Here is a 24,377-nt window from a genome sequence, read left to right on the forward strand (position 1 = left end):
TTTTATTCTAGGTACACATCACAGTCATTTTGTTGGAAGGGGTGTGTGTGTAGATTAGATTCTTATGTATAATCATCCCAGGCTTCACCTTTGGACAGAAGGCCAGCTCTTTCCATATGTCAGAGACAGGACACAGAAGGAAAAAGACTGATTATTAGATATCTCATTTTTGTCTTCTTATTAACTGTTCTCGTTTGTTCAGATCAGGCCGCAGGATAATGATGTAGCATTTGGGAGAAAAGATGCAGCCTAGTAGCCCAGCACTGGAGGCCAAGATGGAGAAGATCTCCACAGCCACCATGGCTTTTCCCCTTGTGCTCAGGTAGGTTGGCACAAAGGACACCCAAACGCTGCAAAAGACCAGCATGCTGAAGGTAATGAATTTGGCTTCATTGAAACTGTCTGGCAGTTTCCTGGCTAGAAAAGCCACACTGAAGCTGACAGAGGCCAGGAAGCCCATGTAGCCCAGGACAAAGTAAAACATGGTGGCCGAACCTTCATTACATTCCACTACAATTTCTCTAATCTGTGAGTGCATGTCCAGCTCGGGGAATGGAGGAGAAACAGCCAACCAAGCAGCACAAATGCCTACTTGAAAAAGAGTGCAGGATAAGACAATAAAGTGTGCCAATCTTTTCCCCACCCATTTCCGGAAAATGTTTCCAGGCTTGGAGGCCATGAATGCCACCACCACTGTGATGGTTTTGGCCAAGATAGACGAAACAGCAACAGAGAAGATGAGGCCAAAGGCTGTTTGCCGAACAAGGCAGGTTGTGTTTGTAGACTTTCCGATGAAGAGCAATGAGCAGAGGAAGCAAAGAAGGAGGGAGATGAGGAGGACATAGGTGAGGCTGCGGTTGTTGGCTTTGATGATGGGAGTGTCCCTTTGCTGAATGAAGAATCCCAGCACCACAGCTGTGATCACAGCAAAGAAAAGAGCCAAGGCAGCTAAAGTCATGCCCAGGGGTTCTGCATAAGATAAAAAGGTTGGTGTCTTGGGAATGCATCCATCTTGGTGCTTGTTTGGGTAATGATCTTCCATGCAAGGAATACAGTAATCCATGTCTGGAAAAAGAACACATACCACCTTCAAGCTACTATAATTGTTACCAGGAACACCTATCTGTTCTTCCAAGAGTGTCAGTGCTTTTGACAGACTAGCAGCCCAATCTTATGGGCCTGCTGTGCTGCTGGAAGGGTGGTGGTTGGTGGGAAGAATGGGTTGGTGGGGTGGGAGGAACAGGGCAGAGATTTGGGTATGATGGAAAGTGAGTCAAGGATGGGAAGGGGGCATTATTAGCTGCAGCATCTTTGCTGATATCCTATCCCTTTTCCCGGCCTCAACCCACCCAGTGGCAGTAATGGAGAGGGTCAGGTGGGCAAAAGCCCCAGGTACCATGCCTGTGGGCCCCATGGGGATGGAACTGCTGTGCCTGCTGCAGCACTGCTGTTGCCACCTGCCCCTCAGAGCCATTCTGGGGGCAGGCAGAAGCCCCGTGCTGCATTCAAGGGAGATCCGGAAGCGTTCTGAGTTCTCCGGAGTGCTCTGTTTAATGGTGCTCCAGAGGACTCAGAATGATTTCAGAGCACTTAGGAACATTGTGTGAGGCTTGATAGGGTGCTCCAGTATCCCCGGGGGAGGGGGAGCCTGTTGCAGGGGGTGGCATGTTGTGGTCCCAGGGCAGCACAGGGGCCAGGTCTGCAACTGAATCCAGCTTGCCAAGTCTGTTCGGACCTGCCCCAGCAAAATTGTCCCATCCTGGCAGTGTACCCCTGGGGTAAGGGAACCAAGAATCTTGCTGAGACATCTGGGACTTTCCCTTTCGGGATGCAGGGTGTGCTCCAGTGGAAGGCTGCTCCAGAGGGGCAGGGGAGAGGGGTTAGATAGGATTAATCCTATTCTAATTGCTTAACTATACACAGCTTACCGATTTGATTTGAGATCTTCCCTTCTGGACACGGAGCACAATCATAGCAGCAAAATTTCTCCCCTTCCTTCCTTTTCCTGCTGGAACCAGGTGGGCAGTTATCATTACAGAGAGACAAGGGTGGCACCTGTCCTTAAATCGAGGAAGTTTTAGCATTAACACTAAGCATGTTTGGGGAGTTTTGGTGTACAAATGATGTACCAGTTAAGAAGAGGGGTGATGACAGTGTATAATACTATCCTTGAGCTCACAGGTGGCACATTTGGTCAAATGTACTCAGAATTATTTATGACAAAAACATAAATACAATTAGAGGATGATAACAGTTTCCACACTTGGATGGAGCCCTGGTGTATTGAGGTCAAGAAGGAGGAGGTAGCAGTTGTTTCCTTGACCTGGCCTTTGCTGCCCCATTGAGTCTCACTGGACCTTTGCCAGTTACGGGTCTGAGTGGACTCAGAAGGATGAATCCAGGCTAGGAAGGGGGATCAGATTTTGGCAGCAGTGCTGCTGCTGACCCCATTCCTTTCCTGGCCTTGATCTGCTCTGCTCCTTGCTTGCGTCTCCACCCCATTCTGCCCACTTGCCTCCTTGTTCCACTGACTCCAGAGCACTGTCCACCCCTGTACCAACTTACCAGTGCTGGGGTTCTTGTGGTGGCTACCAGCATGAGGGTCTGGTCTCTCCTTTCTTACAGTGGCAGCTGGGCAGTGTGCTACGGTACCTTGATATTTGCAGTGCCCAGAAAAAACACCGAGTCACCGGAAGATGCATTCTGGCGGGGGAGAGGACCAGTAGGATCGGGCCACTTATCTGACCATGCTGTTTTTGAGCATTGCGGGGCTGGGGAGCCTTCTTTTGTGTCACTTAACAACCTTGTTCGCTCCTAGGAGATGGCTTTTCTCCACAGGGTTCAAAGTGCTGCACAAGCAAGGTGCAGTCACACATGGAACTTTTCAAGGATCACACAAGGCTCCTTGACAGCTAACTTGACAGTGTGGGTAGGGTTGAGTGGGCTGACAATAAAAAGCGCGGCTTCTGCTTCAGTCTTGGGCTGTCAAGCTGTTCTGGGAGCCTGTATTCAGCTGATCATTTCCAAAACTCATGGCCCAATCTTATGCTTATTGCACCAAGCCATGCTGTGTTGGTTCTCTTCTTACACTGGCACTGACTGCCACTAAGTAGTCAGTGCAAGTAGCAAAACATCAGGAGAGGCAGGAGGGGATGGAAAGAGGGCAACTGGGGGGGTGGAGGGGTGGAAGGGGCAGGAGATGGGAAGATTTGGTCCCGCTGGATATCTTCATCCCCTTCCTGGACCTGATCCTGCACACAGGTCAGTACAGAATTGTGACAGCAAAATAGATGTTGAAGGTCTGAATCTACCCCTCTGTGTTGTAGATATTTACCTCTGCGTAAAGGAACTATTGTTCCCTTACCTAGAGAAGACCTCTGCAACTGACCCCCACCTTAGGATGCAGCAGTTGTTGTTTTGGTGCTGGTGCATCCATGGGGGTGGTGGTGGAAATGATAAGATTGGACTTTAAGTGTACCTCAAAGGACTGCAGGGAAATGTACAGGTGGGTAGGAACTGGACCCACAGACACCCACTGCCACCTACCTGTGTCTCTCTGCACATAGTCAAATAAAATTTCAAATTTTGTCAGGAAATATTTACTTGCAAAAAACAAGATTTCCCAACCTGAATAAAATAGTCAGGCCACTCAATTCCATCCACATCAATGGCAAATGTTACACCTGAATCAGCCTGAAGATTCAAATTCCCCACTTTGCCTCTGACATAGGAGTCATTCTTGAAAGTGATCAAGTTTGTAATATCGAATCCAGCCACTAATTCTCCATATTCGTTGAACTTAATTTCATCTCCACAACTGTTGTTGAACGAGAGCCTCAGAAGAGGTGAGTGGAGCTGGGTGGAAAGAGGCATGAAAGCATCAGGTTTAAAACCTACAATAATATTCCTAGAATTCCCTATATGAATTTCCTTCTTAGAGTGAAAAGTGTTTGATAGATTATTCTTTGACAAGTTATATTCGACCATAGCTTCTTTAGGGACCATGTAAAAGAAAGGTTATAGCCAGATTCTATGCCAATTAATTGCATGAGTTGGTTATGATGCTGATTGGGAGAACTTCTGAAAAGAACCACGTGTCATGGTAGAGGGAGGGGTTCTCAGCATCTATGGGCTGATCCAGGGCAGTAGGGCCTAGTGGTAAGCACACTCATGACTTTCCTGCCCCCCTCTTTCCCCTGCTTGGACACTCAGCAAAATGCAGAAAAGCTTTGGTACAATGACACCTCTGCCACCAGCCAGGAGATCAGGCTAGAGAGAGGGGCTAGCTGGGCAAAGCTCCAACTTTAAAAAATAAATAAAATTGAACCTCTGTGTTTTCTATCAAAATCTTTCTCATACTAACACTTGCAGAGGAAGTAGATGTGACAATCCACAGTGCTTCCCATTCCACAGACTGTGAAGACTCAATGTTCATGTATACTGTAAACAAATTTCTAAAAGTCTAACCAAAAAGGGAAAAATGAAATGGTCGATAAAGGTAGATAAAGAGGGAATAAACTTGGCAAAGGGGTATTCCCAACTGCACTTATAATTTATGCCAGCAGATGGTGCTGAGGCACTTTGTGTTGCATGTTAAAAGGACCAGCTGCAAGTTAAATCTGAGGACATAAGAACAGCCCCGCTGGATCAGGCCATAGGCCCATCTAGTTCAGCTTCCTGTGTCTCACAGTGGCCCACCAAATGCCCAGGGAGCACACAAAACAGTAAGAGTCCTGTATCCTGGTGCCCTCCCTTGCATCTGGCATTCTGAGTGAAGACGTTGGTTCTTTTGTCTGTCCTAACTCTCTCAACACTCAATTTTAGCAGATGATCCCTGGTTTTGGTGTTGCGTGAGAGGGAAAAGAGCATCTCTCTATCCACTCTGTCCTTCCCAGGCATAATTTTGTACGTCTCTGGGCGCAATCCTAACTCACTTTCCAACACAGAAATAAGGGTAATACAACTTTGAGGTAAGGGAACAAACATTGCCATACCTTGAGGAGGCCTCTGTGACTGCTCCCCATCTGCAGGATGCAGCACATGCCACACTAGCACAGCTATGCCAATGCTGGAAAGTTGGTTAGGATTGCGCCCTCAATCTTGTCCGCTCTCTTGTGCCTCTTTTCTAGGCTGAAGAGGCCTGAATGCATTGTAGAAGGACTACAAATGGCAAAAAAAAACCATAAGCACTGATGATCTCTCGCTAGACTTATTCCTGTCTTTTCAGGGTTACCCAGTTATCCAACATTTTCACTCATCTTCAGTGAGTTCCTTCCACCCAGAGCCCACTACATGGGCTTTGGGCTGCTGGAACAAAGAGAGCACTCCTTCTTGTCAGCTTGGAACTTTTAGTGCTAGGTTTTAACACAGTCACTGGTTTAAGAACATAAGAACATAAGAACAGCCCCACTGGATCAGGCCATAGGCCCATCTAGTCCAGCTTCCTGTATCTCACAGCGGCCCACCAAATGCCCCAGGGAGCACACCAGATAACAAGAGACCTCATCCTGGTGCCCTCGCCTGCATCTGGCATTCTGACATAACCCATTTCTAAAATCAGGAGGTTGCGCATACACATCATGGCTTGTACCCAATAATGGATTTTTCCTCCAGAAACTTGTCCAATCCCCTTTTAAAGGCGTCTAGGCTAGACGCCAGCACCACATCCTGCGGCAAGGAGTTCCACAGACCGACCACACGCTGAGTAAAGAAATATTTTCTTTTGTCTGTCCTAACCCGCCCAACACTCAATTTTAGTGGATGTCTCCTGGTTCTGGTATTATGTGAAAGTGTAAAGAGCATCGCCCTATCCACTCTGTTCATCCCCTGTTTACCCGGCGAAGTCTTTCCTTCCCAGAGGAGAACTGGCAGGAACATGAGCCAAGCAGCTAGTTCATTCCTGATTCAAAGTTTCAGACTCAAATGGAAGAGAAAAGCTAAACGAAAATGATGTTTTACAGAACAGGTGACTGCAAACCTGCTGCTCCCAGCATCTGAATGGCACACCAACTTCCCCCAAATGCAGAGAAATGCACAGAGAAATGAGGAAATGCAGAGAAAATGCACAGAAAAGAACAGGGGAACATGGGGAACACAACCAGTCAGCTATCACCTTTCAGGAACTTGAGCACTCACAGTAAAATGGTAATATTGGATTGACAGGATTACCTGCCAGGGCTCCATGTTCAGTCTTTTTCCATTCCCTATTTCTTCATATCTGGCTCTGGGGGAAGGCAAGAGATGCAAGGCATGTGCCACAGCATAGACAGCATTATAGATACTATAGCTGTGGCCTGTCATGCTCATTTCAAAAACAGGTGCAGGGAGGCTCTCCAGCTCCTCCTCTCCGGTACATTGTCTTCTACTCCTTGGAGGCACATCACGTTTTGGGAACGAACAGCCAAATGCATGCTCCCAGAACATCTTCATAAAGTCATTACTTTTATCCTCCAGAGGTTCTATATTCTGAAGAAAGTCTGTGAATCCAGGAGGCTGATTGGAATGAATTGAGAAGGAAAGAGCACCATGGAAGAGAGCATCACGGAATGGCTGAATATTAACTACCTTGTAATAGATGTTGCTTGTAAAATCAATCTGGGCTGTCATAATCCACAATTTGCCTTCAGGGGGTTTAAATCCAGGAATGACCAGAGGAATCATATTTATAACACACATAGTGGTCGTCAATGTTACAATATTTGGAATGTCCCCATAGAAAACAATTGCATTGGCTTTACTCTCCAGGAACACTGGCATATTGTTCACAAGTTCTTGGAGATATTCAGTTATTGTCACAGCATGCATTCTCCCTTTATGCCTTTCAGTGAAGGCTGAACAAATTCCATTTTGGGACAGCATGGGTTCCAAGACCTGTAAGAAATGTTCTCCAGCTTCATTATCCATAGCAAGGAGGCCAACCCATTTCCATCCAAAATGCAGACATAACTGGACAATTCCCCAGTACTGAAGGGCTTCATTGGGGACCATGCGATAAAAGGAAGGCAATTTGGACTTGTCCTTCTTTTCTGGTTCAAATGAGCCATAGGAAAACTGGAAAAATAGAATCCAGTTACTTTAGGCATGAAATAGGATTATTTGAAATTCATATTATGTACTCGCTTAGAAATTAATTTCTAACTCACTTTTTTTAAAGAGAGAAATCCTGATGGCTGCTTGGATTGAATTATAAATGTACTTTCCAGTCTTTAAACTGTTTAAAGAAAAACTGTGTATTTTGTCCCACTTCTACAGAAGATAATTCCATTTATTTATTTTTTATTTTTTTGAGAGAAAACAAAAAATATTTGGGAAGGCTGAAATGTTTGAGCCATCTGATATACTCTGAAATAGAAAAATTCTTAGATTTCACTTATCTCTTTAATCCTACATATATTTTTTCAGAAGAGAATGTCCCTGCTCTGAGTACCTGGTGACACATCTAATCATAAAAGAAGGGAAGGGTGACTTGCATGTGAAATGAAGAAAAGTGTTTGTGGCCCTCCCAAGCACAGTTCTTACCTGTGGAATCTTGAAAAGACCTAAGGTGTTTGCCATATATGAGGAGATATCAGAGTAAAGTCCACCAACGGCTCCAATTAAATTTTTCTTGGAGCCACAGTTGTAGTTGGGGATGAACCTTGATGACTGAAAGAGCAGGCCCAGAGTATTGCGGTAGATCATCCTTGCAACATTGCAGCTGTCATAGATATGAAATCCCAGAGTGATATTGGGCAAGATTTCAGAGTTTTCATTGATCTCATTTATGGCAAAAGCCAAGGCTAGGATGTGCTGGTACAACCTTGTTATCATTCTGCAAAGGAAGTGTCTGACAGTTTTAAGTAGAATCCAACAGTGTCTGAATACATTTTAGCAACTAACTGGTCCTCCCAGGCTCTAAGAGTTTGAATTGTTTGGTAGTGAAATGAGGACAAAAATCAAAGAATAATAGAGTTGGAAGGTGCCTAATAGGTCATCTAGTCCAACCTCCTGCCTTAGGCAGGAAATCCTCTTATAGCACTCCAACAGGTGCTTGTCGAGCCAGTAAAGGTACTTGTGACAGAATCCACTGGAAATCTAGTTTGTCATAGTTGTCCTCTGCTGAAAAGAGCAGGTATTACTGTTTACATGAAAGATATTTCTGAAGTGAGGCACAGCCCAGACTGCAATCTAAATATATTAGAAATTTATCGTCGCACACACAAGAACACAGAAAGACATTATAGAACCATCTATTCAGAATGGATGGCACTTTTCCAAGCTTGTGAACCAAATCAGAAATCCAACTGGATAAAATTTTCATTTGTCAATGGTGAACCTGCCATGAAGTGAGAGGGGCAAATACCCTGGGCACAGAACCTTATGCACCTCTAGGACCACACGGAAGCCTCATGGATGCTCCCGACATGGTCAGTAACTGAAAGATTCTCCTCAAAGAGTATGGTTGTTTTGATGCTTAACCAGCCTGAATGATATCTGAACATCCTTTCCTTGGGGTTGCGTTGCACTTGCATTGGCACTGGAAAGTTGGACAGGATTGAGCCCTTAGCCTGGTTACTTTCAGGCAGGCCAAAGAATCCTCCATCCGGGATAGCCCGGTTTCTGTGCTCTTGGAAGAGATGACATCAACTGAAAGCCTAATCCTATGAATGCCTACTCCGATTAAGTCCCAGTATAGTCAAGGGGTCTTACTCCCAGGTAAGTGTGGATAGAATTACAGCCAAAATCTAATTTATATAACAGGCAACTAGAAGAGTATTGTTGAGAGCAAGGCTTCCTAAGGCTTCCATGGTCACTAGACAGGAAACCAAAACACGACAGGTAATAAAAAGAACTGTATGATATTATATGTGAATTGAAATGCTTTTTACTACAATCCAGAGGGCACAATCCTAACCAATTTTCCTGCACTGGCATAGCTGTGCCAGTGGGGCATGTGCTGCATCCTGCAGTTGGGGGGAAGTCACAGAGGCCTCCTCAAGGTAGGTGAATGTTTGTTCCCTTACCTCAAAGTTGCATTACCCTTATGTTGGTGCTGGAAAGTGGGTTAGGATTGCGCCTAAAATGTCCTTTTTGAGCATAGCATGTATGTCTCTTTGTATGTCTTTTAACCATTTCAAATGTTAAATTGTTTGTAGTTCATAACTATTCATTAAAGACCCTAAAAATGTCCTAAGTGCACAACTCATTTTCCCCCAAACTGTCAGATCTGTTGCGGACATGCCAAGATGCAGAATGTCAAAAATATATATTTGACTATTTGAGGAGGAGGTGAGAGAACTCCTTACATTGGTAATTTTTTAATCTCTTGCTTAGAAGGATGTTTTTCGAAGGAAAATTTCGGAGACATGTAACTGATACTAGACACAATCCCGCCAATAAGAATCTCTCCTGGCTGGTACCACTCATGTCGGATAATTATGGGAACATTCCCTGCACACTTCTCAGCATGTGCTTTGCACACCATTGGAGGTAGCAATAGCAACAGCAACAGCAGCATGATGGATAAGCCTCCCTTTCTCCTTAATCTCAACCATGCTAAAAAAGCCAGACTTGAATCCCTGTTCCTGGAACTTGAAAGGCTGATTTAGAGGAAAAGGATGAAATGGACAGAGCCCTGCCTGTCAATAGTCCCTAATCTGAGCTGGGAATTGTACCCTACCGTTTTTATAACCACTCTCAGGATTGCTCACTGAGATTTTTCTTGTGTGTGCTTGGAAAGAGCTTTGCCCTTGGGAATGGATGGCAACGATTGCTGGAATTACAAGGGAGTACATTATTTTTGCTATGTGTTTTTCTTACTTCCTTGTGGTCAAAGGAGGCAAACCTGTTTGCTACTCAACAGTTTCAGACTCACTCAAAGTGATCAGATACAATAGTAGATGATACAATAGATGATACATCTATTGTATCATCTCTGTTTATCCAGAGGTTCCCAAACTCTCTGGGAGTTTGGAAACAGGGGAAAGTGCTTGCTGGGGGGGGGCGCAAAGGCAGTGACGAGATTGCCGCTATCACATTGATGTTGGGGATAAAATGAGTTTTTTAAACTCACCATTAGCAGTGACTTTCGGGGGGGGGGGCTTCAGGGAGCCCGTGGACCCTTTGCTGGGCTCCCCACAACTCAAGAGGGAAAAGGAAAGAGGGAAGAGGGAGATGAGGAGAACGTAGGTCAGGCTGCGATTGTTGGCCTTGATGGCAGGAATGTCCCTTTGCTTAATGAAGTTTCCAAGCACCAGAGCTGTGATCACAGCAAAGAAAAGAGCCAAGGCAGCTGAAGTCAGGCCAAAGGTTCTGCATAAGACAAAAAGTTTGGTGTCTTGGGATTGCATCCATCCTGGTGCTTGTTTGAATAGTGATCTCCATGCAGGGAATACTTAAATCCATGTCTGAAAAAGGAATGCATACCACCTTCAAGCTACCATAATTATTCTCAGCAAATAAATAAATAAATTCTCAGCAAACCATGGCGTAGGCTTCCTCATGAGGAAGCTGCTTCAACCATTCACTAATGTGGCTATACTATATCTCCAAAACTAGATGTGAGAGGGCAAAACGTATGCTGTTTTTGGAATCAGCACCCCAAATATACCCAGGAATTGGTGTAACATTTAAGGAAGCTAAATGTGCTGTGGGATGCTGTGGGCATTATCGTGGGTACATGGCGGCAACTACTGCCATAAGCCAAACACACCAGGCCCAGGAATGCATACATTCCTTAACAGTGTCGCGGAAACTGACATGCTGCAGTAGCTCTTTCGCTAGTGAAGGAGTGTAGAGGAGCTCAGCGACAGAGCTGCGGGACTGCAGCTGCTGCAGAAGTCAGTGTTAGTGTACACAGGACACTTTCAATTCTAGTGTGAGCCTAAATACAATGATACTTGTCTCCTGCAATTATTTTCTGTATTGAAAGACTTTAGAGAGACTTAGGAGTGTGTTTAGTTTTCCATATTACTGTATAGAGCTGCCAAATTCGGGCAGGCAGGTAGACCTGAGCTCTAAATTGGGAAGACTGGTAGACCTGGGTTCCAAAGACTATTCCAGCTGTTGCCAGTTTCCCCCTACCTGTTTTGCCCCCATTCTGCCCCCCCAGTACCACCACCCCCACTCTGTTTCACCCCCTTCCACTTTGGGAAGGGGCCCAAAAGAAACTTTGCACACCCTGATAAAATTCCTCTCAGAGGCCCTGCCTGCAAGGGCCTCTATGCGTCTACCTGGACTTGCACCAGGTCTGAGTAGGGGCAAGGGGAAACGCTGGGGATGAAATGGAAAGGGTGATATTGATAGAGGAATCAGTGCATAAACCTGCCCTCCAAGCCCCTGAGTCCCTGATCCCCAGTGTTGTACACCAGTGAGGAAGCATCACCTGCCAGGGTTCCATGCTCACTTTGCTTCATGGTTCTGGAGGAATGCATGAGATGCAAGGCATGTGCCACAGTCGTATCCTATGCTGGCAACCTTCAGTTTCGTAAAACTATTGTATAGCACTCTGAAAGGTGGTTCTGGAACAGCATCTAGTGTGGCTGAAAAGGCCAATTCGGGAGTGACAATCCCTTCCACACTGGGAGCAAGTGCAGTCTGTCCCTGGCCTGTCTCCCTGGCTATGGGCCTTCCTTCTTTGCCTCTTAGCCTCAGACTGTTGGCCAAGTGTCTCTTCAAACTGGGAAAGGCCATGCTGCACAGCCTGCCTCCAAGCGGGTCACTCAGAGGCCAGGGTTTCCCACTTGTTGAGGTGCATTCCTAAGGCCTTCAGATCCCTCTTGCAGATGTCCTTGTATCGCAGCTGTGGTCTACCTGTAGGGCGCTTTCCTTGCACAAGTTCCACAGCGCATGTGGAAAGCATTCAGTTTCCTCTCCTGTTGTGAGCGAAGAGTCCATGACTCGCTGCAGTACAGAAATGTACTCAGGACGCAAGCTCTGTAGACCTGGATCTTGGTATGTTCCGTCAGCTTCTTGTTGGACCAGACTCTCTTTGTGAGTCTGGAAAACGTGGTAGCTGCTTTACTGATGCATTTGTTTAGCTCGGTATCAAGAGAAAGAGTGTCGGAGATCGTTGAGCCAAGGTACACAAAGTCATGGACAACCTCCAGTTCATGCGCAGAAATTGTAATGCAGGGAGGTGAGTCCACATCCAGAACCATGACCTGTGTTTTCTTTAGGCTGATCGTCAGTCCAAAATCTTGGCAGGCCTTGCTAAAACGATCCATGAGCTGCTGGAGATCTTTGGCAGAGTGGGTAGTGACAGCTGCATCATCAGCAAAGAGGAAGTCACGCAGACATTTCAGCTGGACTTTGGAATTTGCTCTCAGTCTGAAGAGGTTGAAGAGCTTTCCATCTGATCTGGTCCGGAGATAGATGCCTTCTGTTGCAGTTCCAAAAGCATGCTTCAGCAGAACAGCGAAGAAAATCCCAAACAAGGTTGGTGCAAGAACACAGCCCTGCTTCACGCCGCTTCAGATGTCAAAGGGGTCTGATGTGGAGCCATCGAAGACAACATTGCCCTTCATGTCCTTGTGGAAGGATCTGATGATGCTGAGGAGCCTGGGTGGACATACAATCTTGGGGAGAATCTTGAAGAGGCCATCCCTGCTGACCAGGTCGAAGGCCTTCGTGAGATCTATGAAGGCTATAAAGAGTGGCTGTCGTTGTTCCCTGCATTTCTCCAGCAGTTGTCTAAGGGAGAATACCATATCAGTGGTGGACCTGTTGGCTCGGAATCCGCACTGTGATTCTGGATAAATGCTCTCTGCAAGTACCTGGAGCCTCTTTAGTGCAACTCGGGCAAACAACTTTCCTACAATGCTAAGGAGAGAGATGCCACGGTAGTTGTTGCAGTCACCCCTGTCGCCTTTGTTCTTGTACAGCGTGATGATGTTTGCATCCCTCATGTCTTGAGGTACTCCACCTTCTCTTCAGCAGAGACAGAGGATTTCATGCAGCTCAGTGACAATGATCTCTTTGCAGCACTTTAGCACTTCAACAGGGATGCTGTCTTTTCCAAGTGCCTTGCCAAAGGCAAGGGGGTCCAGGGCCATGTGAAGCTCTTCTGGGGTTGGTTCACTGTCAAGCTCCTCCAGTACAGGCAGGCACTCAATGTTGTTCAGTGCTTCTTCGGTGACTACATTTTCTCTGGAATATAGCTCAGAGTAGTGCTGCACCCAGCGTTCCATCTGCTGCGTCTGATACTGGATGACCTCGCCTGTGGCAGACTTCAGAGGGGCAATTTTCTTCTGCGTTGGACCTAGGGCCTGCTTGATACCGTCATACATCCCCTTGATGTTGCCCGTGTCAGCTGCTATCTGTATCTGGGAGCAGAGCTGGAGCCAGTAGTCATTAGCACATCTCCTGGCAATCTGCTGGACTTTGCTGCGAGCAGTTCGGAGGACCTGCAGGTTGCGCTCACTGGGACAGGCCTTGTATGCTGCTTGAGCTCTCCTCTTTTCCTCAATGACTGGTGTCAACTCCTCAGAGTGGGCGTCAAACCAGTCTGCCGTCTTGTTGGTCTTCTTGCCAAATATGGACAAGGCGTTGTTGTAAACGGCATTCTTGAAATGTTCCCATCTGTTGGATGCGTTTGCGTCGACCGGGCCTGGAAGAGATTCCTCAAGCGCTCGTGCAAATTCCTCCACTTTTCTCTGATCCCGGGTCTTGCTGGTATCAATGCGAGGTCTTCCTTCCTTTTTCGTGTGGTACAGTCGCTTTGTTTGCAGTTTCACTCTGCTGCACACCAGGGAGTGGTCGGTGTCACAGGCAGCACCCTGATAGCTGCATGTGATCTTGATGCTGGGAAGGCTGGAGCGTCTGGTGAGAATCAGGTGGAGCTGGTGCCAGTGCTTTGATCTTGGGTGTCTCCAAGAGACTCTATGTTGGGGCTTCGTGTTGAAGAACGTGTTGCTGACACAGAGACCGTGATGACAGCAAAACTCCGTGATGACAGGCGTTGGCCATTTTTGTTCAACTTCCCAGTGCCGAACTGACCTAAGCAAGTGGGTCACGAACTGTTATCAGCACCAACTCTAGCATTGAAATCGCAGAGGATGAACAATGGTTCTTTTGCGGGGATCTTCTTGATAGTGGTGGCCAGGTCATCATAGAATTTGTCTTTGGCTTCTGCTGGAGACGACAGAGTTGGTGCATAAGCACTGATGAGAGTGACAGGTCCTGCTGATGACTGGAGCTGCAGAGACAAAATTCTGTCACATCCCACAGTAGGTGGGATGATGGATTTCAGCAGGGTATTTCTGACCGCAAAGCCAACACCATGTTCCCTGGTTTTGTTTGGTGGTTTTCCCTGCCAGAAAAATGAGAAATTTCTCTCCTTGACAGATCCGGAATATGGCAGCCTAGTCTCTTGAAGGGCGACGATGTCCATCTGCAGTCTGCTCAGCTCCATGTTGATGACAGCTGTTTTGCGTGCGTCGTCTATTTCTTGCAGGTCATCAGAGAAGCCAGGTGTCATTGTCCTAACGTTCCAGGTGCCAAGCTTTAGGGCAGGAGTTTTCTGCTTTCTGTTGCATGGTGCAGAGTTGTCAATCCGCTTGTCGGTTTTCACCCTAAACTCCACGCACCCCGTGAGGTTAACGGACCGTGGCGAGGCAACACCTTACTGGCTGGGGATTGCCCAGCTTAAGGCGGGTGGTAGCTGCCCAATGAGATGCAATGATCTCTCCCACTGTCGGAAGCAGCCCCTGGCGTCACGCTCTATGCCAATCGAGCAAAGATTTATAACCAGTAACTGCTGCTTCCCGTGTTGTGCCGACGCCGTATGGCGTAGTTGGAATGTCCTCTCCAGTGCGCGAAGCCTGGGTAAAGAAGGTATGGAGGATAGGCTGTGCCATCATGATAGGATGTGCCACAGTATAGACAGCATTATAGATACTGTAACTATTACCAGTCTTGCTCATTTCAAAAGAAGACGCAGGAAGGGTCTCCAGGTCTTCCTCTCCGCTACACGTTTCTATATTTTTAAGCGGCACACCGAGTTTAGGAAATGAGCAGCCGAATGCCTGCTCCCAGAACATCTTCCTAAAACGATCTTTTTTTCCCCTCCAAAGGGACAATATTCTGAAGGAATTCTGTGAATCCAAGAGGCTCACTGGAGCGAACTGAGAAGGAAAAGCACCATGGAATACGGGCATCTTTTTCAGGAATCCATCGATCAGTTCAGCTACGGTTGTGAAATAGACTTTGCCTTTATGTCTTTCAGTGAAGGCTGAACAAATTCCAGTTTGGAACAGCATGGGTTCCAAGACCTTTAAGAAATATTCTCCAGCATCATTATCCATAGCGAGGAGGCCGACTCATTTCCATCCAAAATGCAGACATAATTAGACAATTCCCCAGTACTGCAGGGCTTCGTTGGGGATCATGTGATAAAAGGAAGGGAAATTGAACTCGTTGTTCTTTGCTGATTCAAATGAGCCATATGAAAACTTGGGGAAAAAAATCCAGTTACATTAGATAGGGAATTCAATTAATGTATCTGAAAGTCTCTTCATTCATACTGTTGCTCATGTTATATACTTATTTATGAAATTATTGTTTACTCATCCTTCTGCAGAGAGAAATCCTCATAGCTGCTTTGAACCATAAAATATAAACGCACTTTTCAGTCTTTGAAACCACTTTTTTTGAGAAGGCAAACATAAGAAAAATGGTGGTATCTAATCCTTATATTTCACTCAAACTCTTTCATCTTAAATATATTTTCCCAGGAGTGAATGGAATATTCAAGAACTGCATGCATTTACTGATTTGATTTACAGCCCTGAACTCCAGCCAATAGCCAATTGAAAATGGATAGTTTGCTCTTTGGCACGGACTTCTGCCATGGGCAACGCTGGTTCACAAAACATACCTCCATCATTGTTTCAATAAGTTGCTATTGGGCTTGCTCTAGGACACTTGTAGCATGCACGCAAGACCTCCATGCTTGTGCAGGGACTTCTGTGCTGTTTAATTTCAGTGCCAGGCAGCAGGGGGCCAGTTCAAGAGAGGACATAAAGTAAAAGCGCCAAAGGTGCTCCCTTTGGGGAAGGTGTTTAGAGGGAAAACCCAGGGGGAGCTGAATGACTATTATGCCCAGAGCAGAAGGGGACATAAGAAGGAAGCTAGAGAAAGAACAAAGGAAGGAGCAACAAGAGACTCAGAACCTGTGTGAGTACCTGGTGGCACCACTAATCCTAAAACTGTCAGGTCTATGTTCTGGGTAAGACAGAAACACAGCCAACAAGGTGGTTCAGGAACAGGTGCAGATTGCTGGAGTCAGCAGGATCAGCAAACACCTGTGACTGCCTCACCCTGGGTGTGGCATAGCCTACACCGATTGGCCACTCCAACTACTTAATGTTTGGTCTGTTGAGCTTCCAGTGCAGCAGTTGGAGTGTAGTAGGAGACTACTGAACTGCTGCCAGTAACATGGGAGGCTGGATGCGAGTATATACATGTTGTTACTGACCATGGAATGAACTTTGACTGTGTATCTTGAAAAGCTGATTTGGATTTGTTGTTTATGGACTGACTGCTCATCGTGCTGACTAGGAACGTTTACTGATTATTCTACTTGTGATAAACCTTGCTCTGAAATATAACCACTGCATTCAAAGAACTCTGCTGGTGTATGCTGTTTTGTGTGCCTGCTCATCCAAAGGTTCCATACAACTCTTTACCAGCCAAAGGGTTACAGCCTTAACAAGGGTTATGGGCCCAGCAACTGCTGAATTGTTGGGCTGGTGAGCTACAAGAGCTACTGTTGCTGTTGCTGATAAAGCTACAGGAGGCTACAACTAGAGAGAGCATGGAGATGAGTGCAGTCACAGCCTCTGGGTTCCTGATAACCTGGTTAAATGGACATAACTATGCCACTTGGTCTCACAAGGTCACATTGCTACTGAAGCGTGAGGCCCTGTGGAATGTGGTAGATGCTCCTCCAGATTTGGGAGCCCTCGATGAGGAAGGTGATGCAGAACTTATACAGGCCTACCACAGGGACAATGAAAAGGCTCTGTGTATTATTGGCCTGACTTTGGTGGATCAGCAGCTGGTCCGTATAGATGGACTAACCTCAGCAAAAGAATGCTGGGATGCCCTTCGAGCTATTTATGTAAGGGACAGTGTCGGTGCACAGATACACCTAATGCAAAAACTGCTCCGGGCTCGCCTCCAAACAGGAGGAAACATGCTTAATCACCTGGAGTTTATGAAACATACTCTAAGGGAACTCCAAGAACACGAGCTAATATTTACTGACCTTCAGCAAGTGTACATCATTCTGTGCTCACTAGACGAAAGCTATGATCAATTTGTAGCAAACTTGGAAGTGATACCATGAGCGGAATTGACAATACCCAACCTCACCAGTCGACTCCTTGATTAGGAAAGGAGGAGACAAGATAACAGAGCGCTCCGTGATAACAAGCCGCATTCCTCAGCCCAGCACAAAGTGAAAGCAGCTGTGGAATGTGATAATGACCCTGTTGAGTCTGCAAAGGCTTACGCCGTGAAACGTTGTTTTCGATGCCAAAGCACTTCTCACCTAATTAAGGACTGTCGTTCCAAGAAAGGCAAGAAACCCCTGTGTTCAGGCAAAGGAGGAGGGGTAAATTTGACAGTCACCAAAGAAACAAAGGACTGTGTTGATTGCTTTGTAATTGATAGTGGGGCCACGGCAAACATTTGCAACAGCAAGGGACTGTTTAAAACATTTGAGGCAGTGAACAACCAGTGTGTCATGCTTGCTGATGGAGTCACTGCTAGTGTATGTGGGAAAGGAAAGATCTTTCTACCTATACTGAACAGAACCCTTGAAATGGCTTACGTGCCTAACCTCACTTATAAACTCCTGTCTGTTGCTGCATTGACAAGGCAAGGATACACTCTGACATTCACTGAGAAGGAGTATGTGATAAATAAGGATGCTAGGCATGTGGCCACTGCTGAAATGCGTGGTGAGTTGTATCTGTTACGCACCATTTCAAAAGCAACTGTGGGGTCTGTGGGAGAGGTCATCCGGGGGTTTGGAGTGGGGTGTCATCAATACGCTAATGACACCCAGCTTTATCTCTCCTTTCCTCCAGACTCCAGGGTGGCAGTTGAGGGCCTGGAGCACTGTCTGGAAGCAGTGAGGATCTGGATGGGGGCTAACAAGCTGAAATTAAATCTGGATAAGACAGAGGCTCTCCTGGTTCGGAAATCCTCGATGCAGGTGCTGGATTATCAGCTTGCTCTGAATGGGGTTGCACTCCCTCTGAAGGAGCAGGTCCGCAGCTTGGGGGTCCACCTGGACTCGCAGCTGCTCCTGGATTCCCAGGTGGCAGCTGTGGCTAGGGGGACCTTCGCTCAACTTCGGCTGGTGCGCCAGCTGCGTCCGTACTTGGATCGTGCAGACCTGGCCAAGGTGATCCATGCTACGGTGAAATCGAGGTTAGATTATTGTAACACGCTTTATGTGGGGCTGCCCCTGAAGACGGTTCGGAAACTGCAATTAGTGCAGAATGCAGCGGCCCGTGTGGTGAATGGAGCTAGGTGGTTTGACTCTGTCAGCCCGCTTCTCCGGGGGCTACATTGGCTGCCCATTCGTTTCCGGGCCCAATTCAAGGTGCTGGTTTTGACCTTTAAAGCCCTATACTGCTCTGGGCCAGGTTATCTTAGAGATCGCCTACTCCCGTACAATCCGGCTCGTCCTCTCAGGTCATCAGAGAAGGCCTTTTTACAAGTGCCGCCGCCTAAGGAGGTACGTGGGGCGGCGGCAAGAAATAGGGCCTTCTCAGTAGTGGCACCAACGTTGTGGAACTCCCTTCCCCTTGACTTGAGAATGGCTCCCTCTCTGGAGACTTTTCGGCGAGACCTGAAGACCTTGTTGTTTAATCAAGCCTTCTGACTTCATGGCCTTTTTAACATCTTTTATACATCTTTTAGTTGCTTTTTACAGGCTTGATTCCTCTAAGTACTGCTGTTTTATACTCTTTTATTCTGACTTTTATCTGACTACTGTTTTTATGGGTTCTGCTAACGTGTTTTTAATGTGTTTTTATCTGTTTGTGATATTATGTTTTAATCTGTTTTATATGTTGTTAGCCGCCCTGGGTCCCTTTGGGGAGAAGGGCGGGATAGAAATAAAGTTTTATTTTATTATTATTATTATTATTATTATTATTATTATTATTATTATGTCTGTGTTTACTCACGAGCCAGCGCATAAAGACTGTATTCATAAGTTACATCGTGAACTTGGTCATGCGTGTTTCCCAGCCCTCAGAAAGACTGTTGAACATTCTGAAGGGATAAAATTAAAACCCTGTGGATTATACCTGGACTGTGAGGTGTGCAAGGCTGTTAAGTCCCAGGCTGCACCCACCAGGAAGCCTGGTAATTATGAAACCAAAGAGGGCCTGGACCTAATCTTCATGGACTTGATTGGGCCATTCTCTTCCAGCATGGGGGGAGCAAGATTTGTATTGTCCATTGAAGATCATTTTTCTCATTATGGTTTCTGTTATCTGATGCAAACAAAGGCAGAGACCAGCCAGACTGTAGCGTACTGGCTTGTGAAAAGAAAGACAGGCAAGCTGCCAAAAGCCATCAATACTGATCGGGGAGGAGAATTTGTTAATCTGAAGTTTGAAAGGTTACTAAAAGACAATGGCATTGAACATCGTATGACAGCCCCGTACAGACCACAGCACAATGCACATTGCGAAAGGCGGGGCCAGACGTTACAGAATATAGCTTACTGTATGATAAAAGACAGTGGGTTACTTTTTAAGTATTGGGGCGAAGCAATGATGTGCGCTTTGCATACTTTAAACGCAATCTGGCATTCTGGTACTGGACAGATACCATACAAGCTCTGGCATGGGAGGACACCCTCTCTGGACTATTTACATGTATTTGGTGTCCCCCCATATGTCCATATCCCTAAAGCACTGAGACGCAAAGGGCAACAAAAGAGCAGGAAAATGTATTTCCTTGGTTACGATGCAAACCATAAGGCTTACAGATTTGGGTATTTGCACTCTAAGGCCATTGTGATCAGTGCAAGTGCAAAGTTCTTGGAAGATACTATGGGGTGGGAACGTTTAGGCCCCTGTGTCACCACCTCCTACCCGATAGGGGACCATAATGGAGCGCTACAACAGAAAACAGCCCCTGTTAAAGGAAAATCACCAAAGAGGCAACTCCCAACACTGAAGGAGGAGCCTATGGAAACTGGGACATCTTTTGATATGGATATGAGTAGACTCCAACCTGAGCTTGAGCCTGAAACAACAGCTACACAACCTGAGGAGGAGGAAATTACTATACCTCGTAGATCAACTAGAGAAAGGAAAGAACCTGACCGGTTTAAACCAGGGACTGTTTGTCAGGCATTCATTGAACCTTCCTCCTACAACTCCATAAAGGACATGCCCGTAGAGGAACAAACAGCCTGGAAAGATGCCATGAACTCTGAGTTAAAATCCATGTATGAATTGGATGTATATGAAGAGACTGATCTCCCACTTGGGGAAAAGGCAATCGGGTGTAAATGGGTTTTCAAAGTAAAAAAAGATGCAAATGGTCATACCAAGTGCAAGGCTAGATTAGTTGCACAAGGGTTTGGGCAGGATGCAACTGACTATGACGAACTGTTTGCACCTACCCTTCGAAACAGTTCACTGTATAGCGCTCTGGTGATAGCGGCAAAAGAGGATTATGTGATCAGACATCTTGAAATAAAAACCGCTTATTTACACGCACCTCTAAGACATACCATTTACATGAGAGAACCTACAGGAACTCCTGGAAATGATAAGAAATACTGGTTACTTAAGAAAAGTCTATATGGGCTCAAGCAATCAGGGTTTGAATGGAACCAATGCCTTTCTAAGACACTGAAAGATGAAGGTTTCCACAAAGATATAGCTGACCCCTGTGTATTTACCAGGGGTAAAGGCCAGCGAAAATGCATAGTGCTATGTTTCGTGGATGATTTAGCTATACTGTGCAAAACGACAGAACAAGCAGATAAACTAGTTGAGGTATTGAGAAAAAGGTTTACGTTAAGGGACATGGGTAAGATACGCAAATATGTTGGGGTGGAAATTACAGAGGTGTCTGATGGTTAGAAAATCTCGCAAAGAGAAAAAATAGCCATATTGCTAAAGAAATTCAACATGGAGCAATGTAATGGGGTAAAGACTCCTATGGTGACTGATTTTTGATAAAGATAATACACACAGTCCCATGTTCGATACCACTATGTACAAGTCATTACTGGGGAGTCTGATGTACCTTAGCCAATGGACGAGGCCTGATATCGCTATGGCGTGCAATTTGTTAGCCAGAGCATCGAACCAACCCATGCAGAGTCATTGGCTAGCAGCAAAGCGTATATTAAGGTACCTGAAACAGACAATAGACATGTCCTTGTACCTAGAACCTAAGAGTGATCTGAGACTCACCGCATAAGTAGATGCATGCTTTGCCGCAGACACTGAAACTAGGCAATCTACATCGGGAATGGCACTGTTTCTAGCTGGAGCCTTAATCAGGTGGAAAACTGTGAAACAAAGACATGTGTCTTTGTCAACATGTGAATCGGAATTTGCTGCACTGAGTCAAATGTGCACCGAGCTTATTTGGCACAACCAACTGCTAATGGATCTTGGCATACAAGTGCCAAAACACATTAACGTGATGGAAGACAATCAGGCGGCCATACAGATGGCAACGACACCTGGCGTAAGTGGGAGATCGAAACACACTGATGTGCGCTTCCATTACGTAAAGCAATGTGTTTCCGCTGGTCTTATCTCCCTGACCTACTACGAGTCCAGCCAAAACGTGGCGGACGCACTAACAAAAGTGCAATCCACCATTAAGCATCAAGAAAACTGTGTGATGCTGGGGCTAAGGGTCTGAGCAGGATAAATGTCCTGAACCAAGGAGGAGGATGTCAGGTCTATGTTCTGGGTAAGACAGAAACACAGCCAACAAGGTGGTTCAGGAACAGGTGCAGATTGCTGGAGTCAGCAGGATCAGCAAACACCTGTGACTGCCTCACCCTGGGTGTGGCATAGCCTACACTGATTGGCCACTCCAACTACTTAATGTTTGGTCTGTTGAGCTTCCAGTGCAGCAGTTGGAGTGTAGTAGGAGACTACTGAACTGCTGCCAGTAACGTGGGAGGCTGGATGTGAGTATATACATGTTGTTACTGACCATGGAATGAACTTTGACTGTGTATCTTGAAAAGCTGATTTGGATTTGTTGTTTATGGACTGACTGCTCATCGTGCTGACTAGGAACATTTACTGATTATTCTACTTGTGATAACCCTTGCTCTGAAATATAACCACTGCATACAAAGAACTCTGCTGGTGTATGCTGTTTTGTGTGCCTGCTCATCCAAAGGTTCCATACAACTCTTTACCAGCCAAAGGGTTACAGCCTTAAGAGCCTAAAACTGTTAATCCTAAAACAAGGGAAGAATAGATTACATGTAAGGTTAGGAAAAGTGCTCATGGCCCCCATGCACAGTTCTGACCTGTGGAATCCTGCAAACAGCTAAGATGTCTGCCGTATATGAGGTGATATCCCAGTCAAGTCCACCAATGACCCCAAGGAAATTGGGCAATCAATTTATCCTCAACAACAAACAGCTTAACAAATTCAGGAAACTTTATCATGTCATTTAGACTTTATTTTACCTTGGTTAGACAAGATTTGGGGTAACTCCCTTTGGGAAAATTATGATCTACATGTTTTGTCAATAAGAACATTGAAATTTCCTGGGATCTTCCATTTTCCAATCTCACCCAGACTCACTGCCCATGTGGGATGCTGTCGATGCCGGACAGGCAGGTAGACCTGACCTTTCTATTGGAAGTTTGGTAGACCTTGGCTCCTGTTCTGGCTTTTGCCACTTTCCCCCTGTTTTGCCCCCATTCTACCCACTCCATTGCCACCCCTGACTTGGATTCACCCCATTCCTCTTTGGGAAGCGGCCCCAAAGAAACTTTGTACCCCTTGATAAAATTTCTCTCAGAGGCCCTGCTGGGGGCACTACCGCAGGCGCACTACTGTGGCAACTGCTGAACGTCATACACACCAGGCCCAGGAAAGCATACACGACACTCCTTAACACAGTGTCAAATCTGGGGGGAAACCGGCCTGCTACGGTAGCTCTTTGGCTTGTGGATATGCTTACCAGGAAGATGTGTGCAGGAGCTCAGAGACACAGCTGCGGGACTGCAGCTGCTGCAGAAGCAAGTTTTGGTACACGCAGGACACATTCCATTCTAGCGTGAGCCAAAATATGATGATGCTAATTTTCTGATTTAGGAGTGCGCTTGGTTTAACACACTACTCTATCTAGTGGCCAATGCCACAAGTGCAGGCAATGTTTGCCCACACCTGCTTTAGAGCAAAACAGATCTTATCAGGCTAAGGCATTACATAAGAACATAAGAACAGCCCCACTGAATCAGGCCATAGGCCCATCTAGTCCAGCTTCCTATATCTCACAGTGGCCCACCAAAGGCCCCAGGGAGCACACCAGATAACAAGAGACCTCATCCTGGTGCCCTCCCTTGCATCTGGCATTCTGACATAGCCCATTTCTAAAATCAGGAGGTTGCACATACACATCATGGCTTGTAACCCGTAATGGATTTTTCCTCCAGAAACTTGTCCAATCCCCTTTTAAAGGCATCCAGGCCAGATGCTGTCACCAGATCCTGCGGCAAGGAGTTCCACAGACCAACCACACACTGATTAAAGAAATATTTTCTTTTGTCTGTCCTAACCCTCCCAACAATCAATTTTAGTGAATATCCCCTGCTTCTGGTGTTATGTGAGAGTGTAAAGAGCATCTCTCTATTGACTCTGTCCATCCCCTGCATAATTTTGTATGTCTCAATCATGTATTTCTCATCAAGAGACATTTTGTATGTCTCATCAAGAGTCCCAAACGCTGTAGTCTTTCCTCATCATAATATCATTATAATATTAGCTGTTATGTGCTCAATACCTTTCCTAATGATTCCAAGCATTGTGTGCTATTGCTTGATAAAACCAGTTTAGCTCTAAAGCAGGGGTAGGCAAACATTTTGACAGGAGGGCCACATCATCACTCTGACACTGTGTCAGGGGGGCCGGGAAAAATTACATACATTTTCATAAATGAATACATTAGTCATGGAACTTATATGAATGAATGAATTTGATTGAGCTTATTTATAATACACATGAGAACTATAATTCAGGCTGCAATCCTAACCACACTTTCATGAGAGTAAGCCCCATTAAACAAAATAGGACTTACTTCTAAGTAGACCTGGTTAGGATTGTGCCCAAAGGCATGTAGAACCACATGAGAATTATGCTCTGTTTGCCACACA

The 24,377-nt window shown here is 45.9% G+C and overlaps 1 protein-coding gene across 1 annotated transcript; it reads right to left on the reverse strand.

The window, feature by feature from the left end:
* Positions 1-163: 163 nt before the first annotated feature.
* LOC136653701 (vomeronasal type-2 receptor 26-like) lies at positions 164-9,496 on the reverse strand. The gene is made up of 6 exons (XM_066630585.1): positions 9,285-9,496; positions 7,519-7,810; positions 6,169-7,050; positions 3,628-3,855; positions 1,929-2,055; positions 164-1,065 (listed from the first exon to the last, which is right to left on the reverse strand). The coding sequence occupies exons 1-6, from the start codon at positions 9,494-9,496 to the stop codon at positions 164-166; spliced, it is 2,643 nt and encodes an 880-aa protein (XP_066486682.1).
* Between the last annotated feature and the right edge of the window lie 14,881 nt (positions 9,497-24,377).

Source organism: Tiliqua scincoides, chromosome 5, assembly GCF_035046505.1.
Source record: "Tiliqua scincoides isolate rTilSci1 chromosome 5, rTilSci1.hap2, whole genome shotgun sequence".
NCBI lineage: Eukaryota > Metazoa > Chordata > Lepidosauria > Squamata > Scincidae > Tiliqua > Tiliqua scincoides.

What these genes read in the sequence shown, in the direction of transcription:
- LOC136653701 (XM_066630585.1), bottom strand. Translation starts at nt 9,496, where the DNA reads ATGCTGCTGTTGCTGTTGCTATTGCTACCTCCAATGGTGTGCAAAGCA. An exon ending in GGCCTGACTATTTTATTCAG is followed by an intron (nt 2,056 to 3,627) that starts GTTGGGAAATCT and finishes ATTTAAGGACAG; the next exon opens with GTGCCACCCTTGTCTCTCTG. An exon ending in GAAGATCTCAAATCAAATCG is followed by an intron (nt 1,066 to 1,928) that starts GTAAGCTGTGTA and finishes TTCTTTTTCCAG; the next exon opens with ACATGGATTACTGTATTCCT.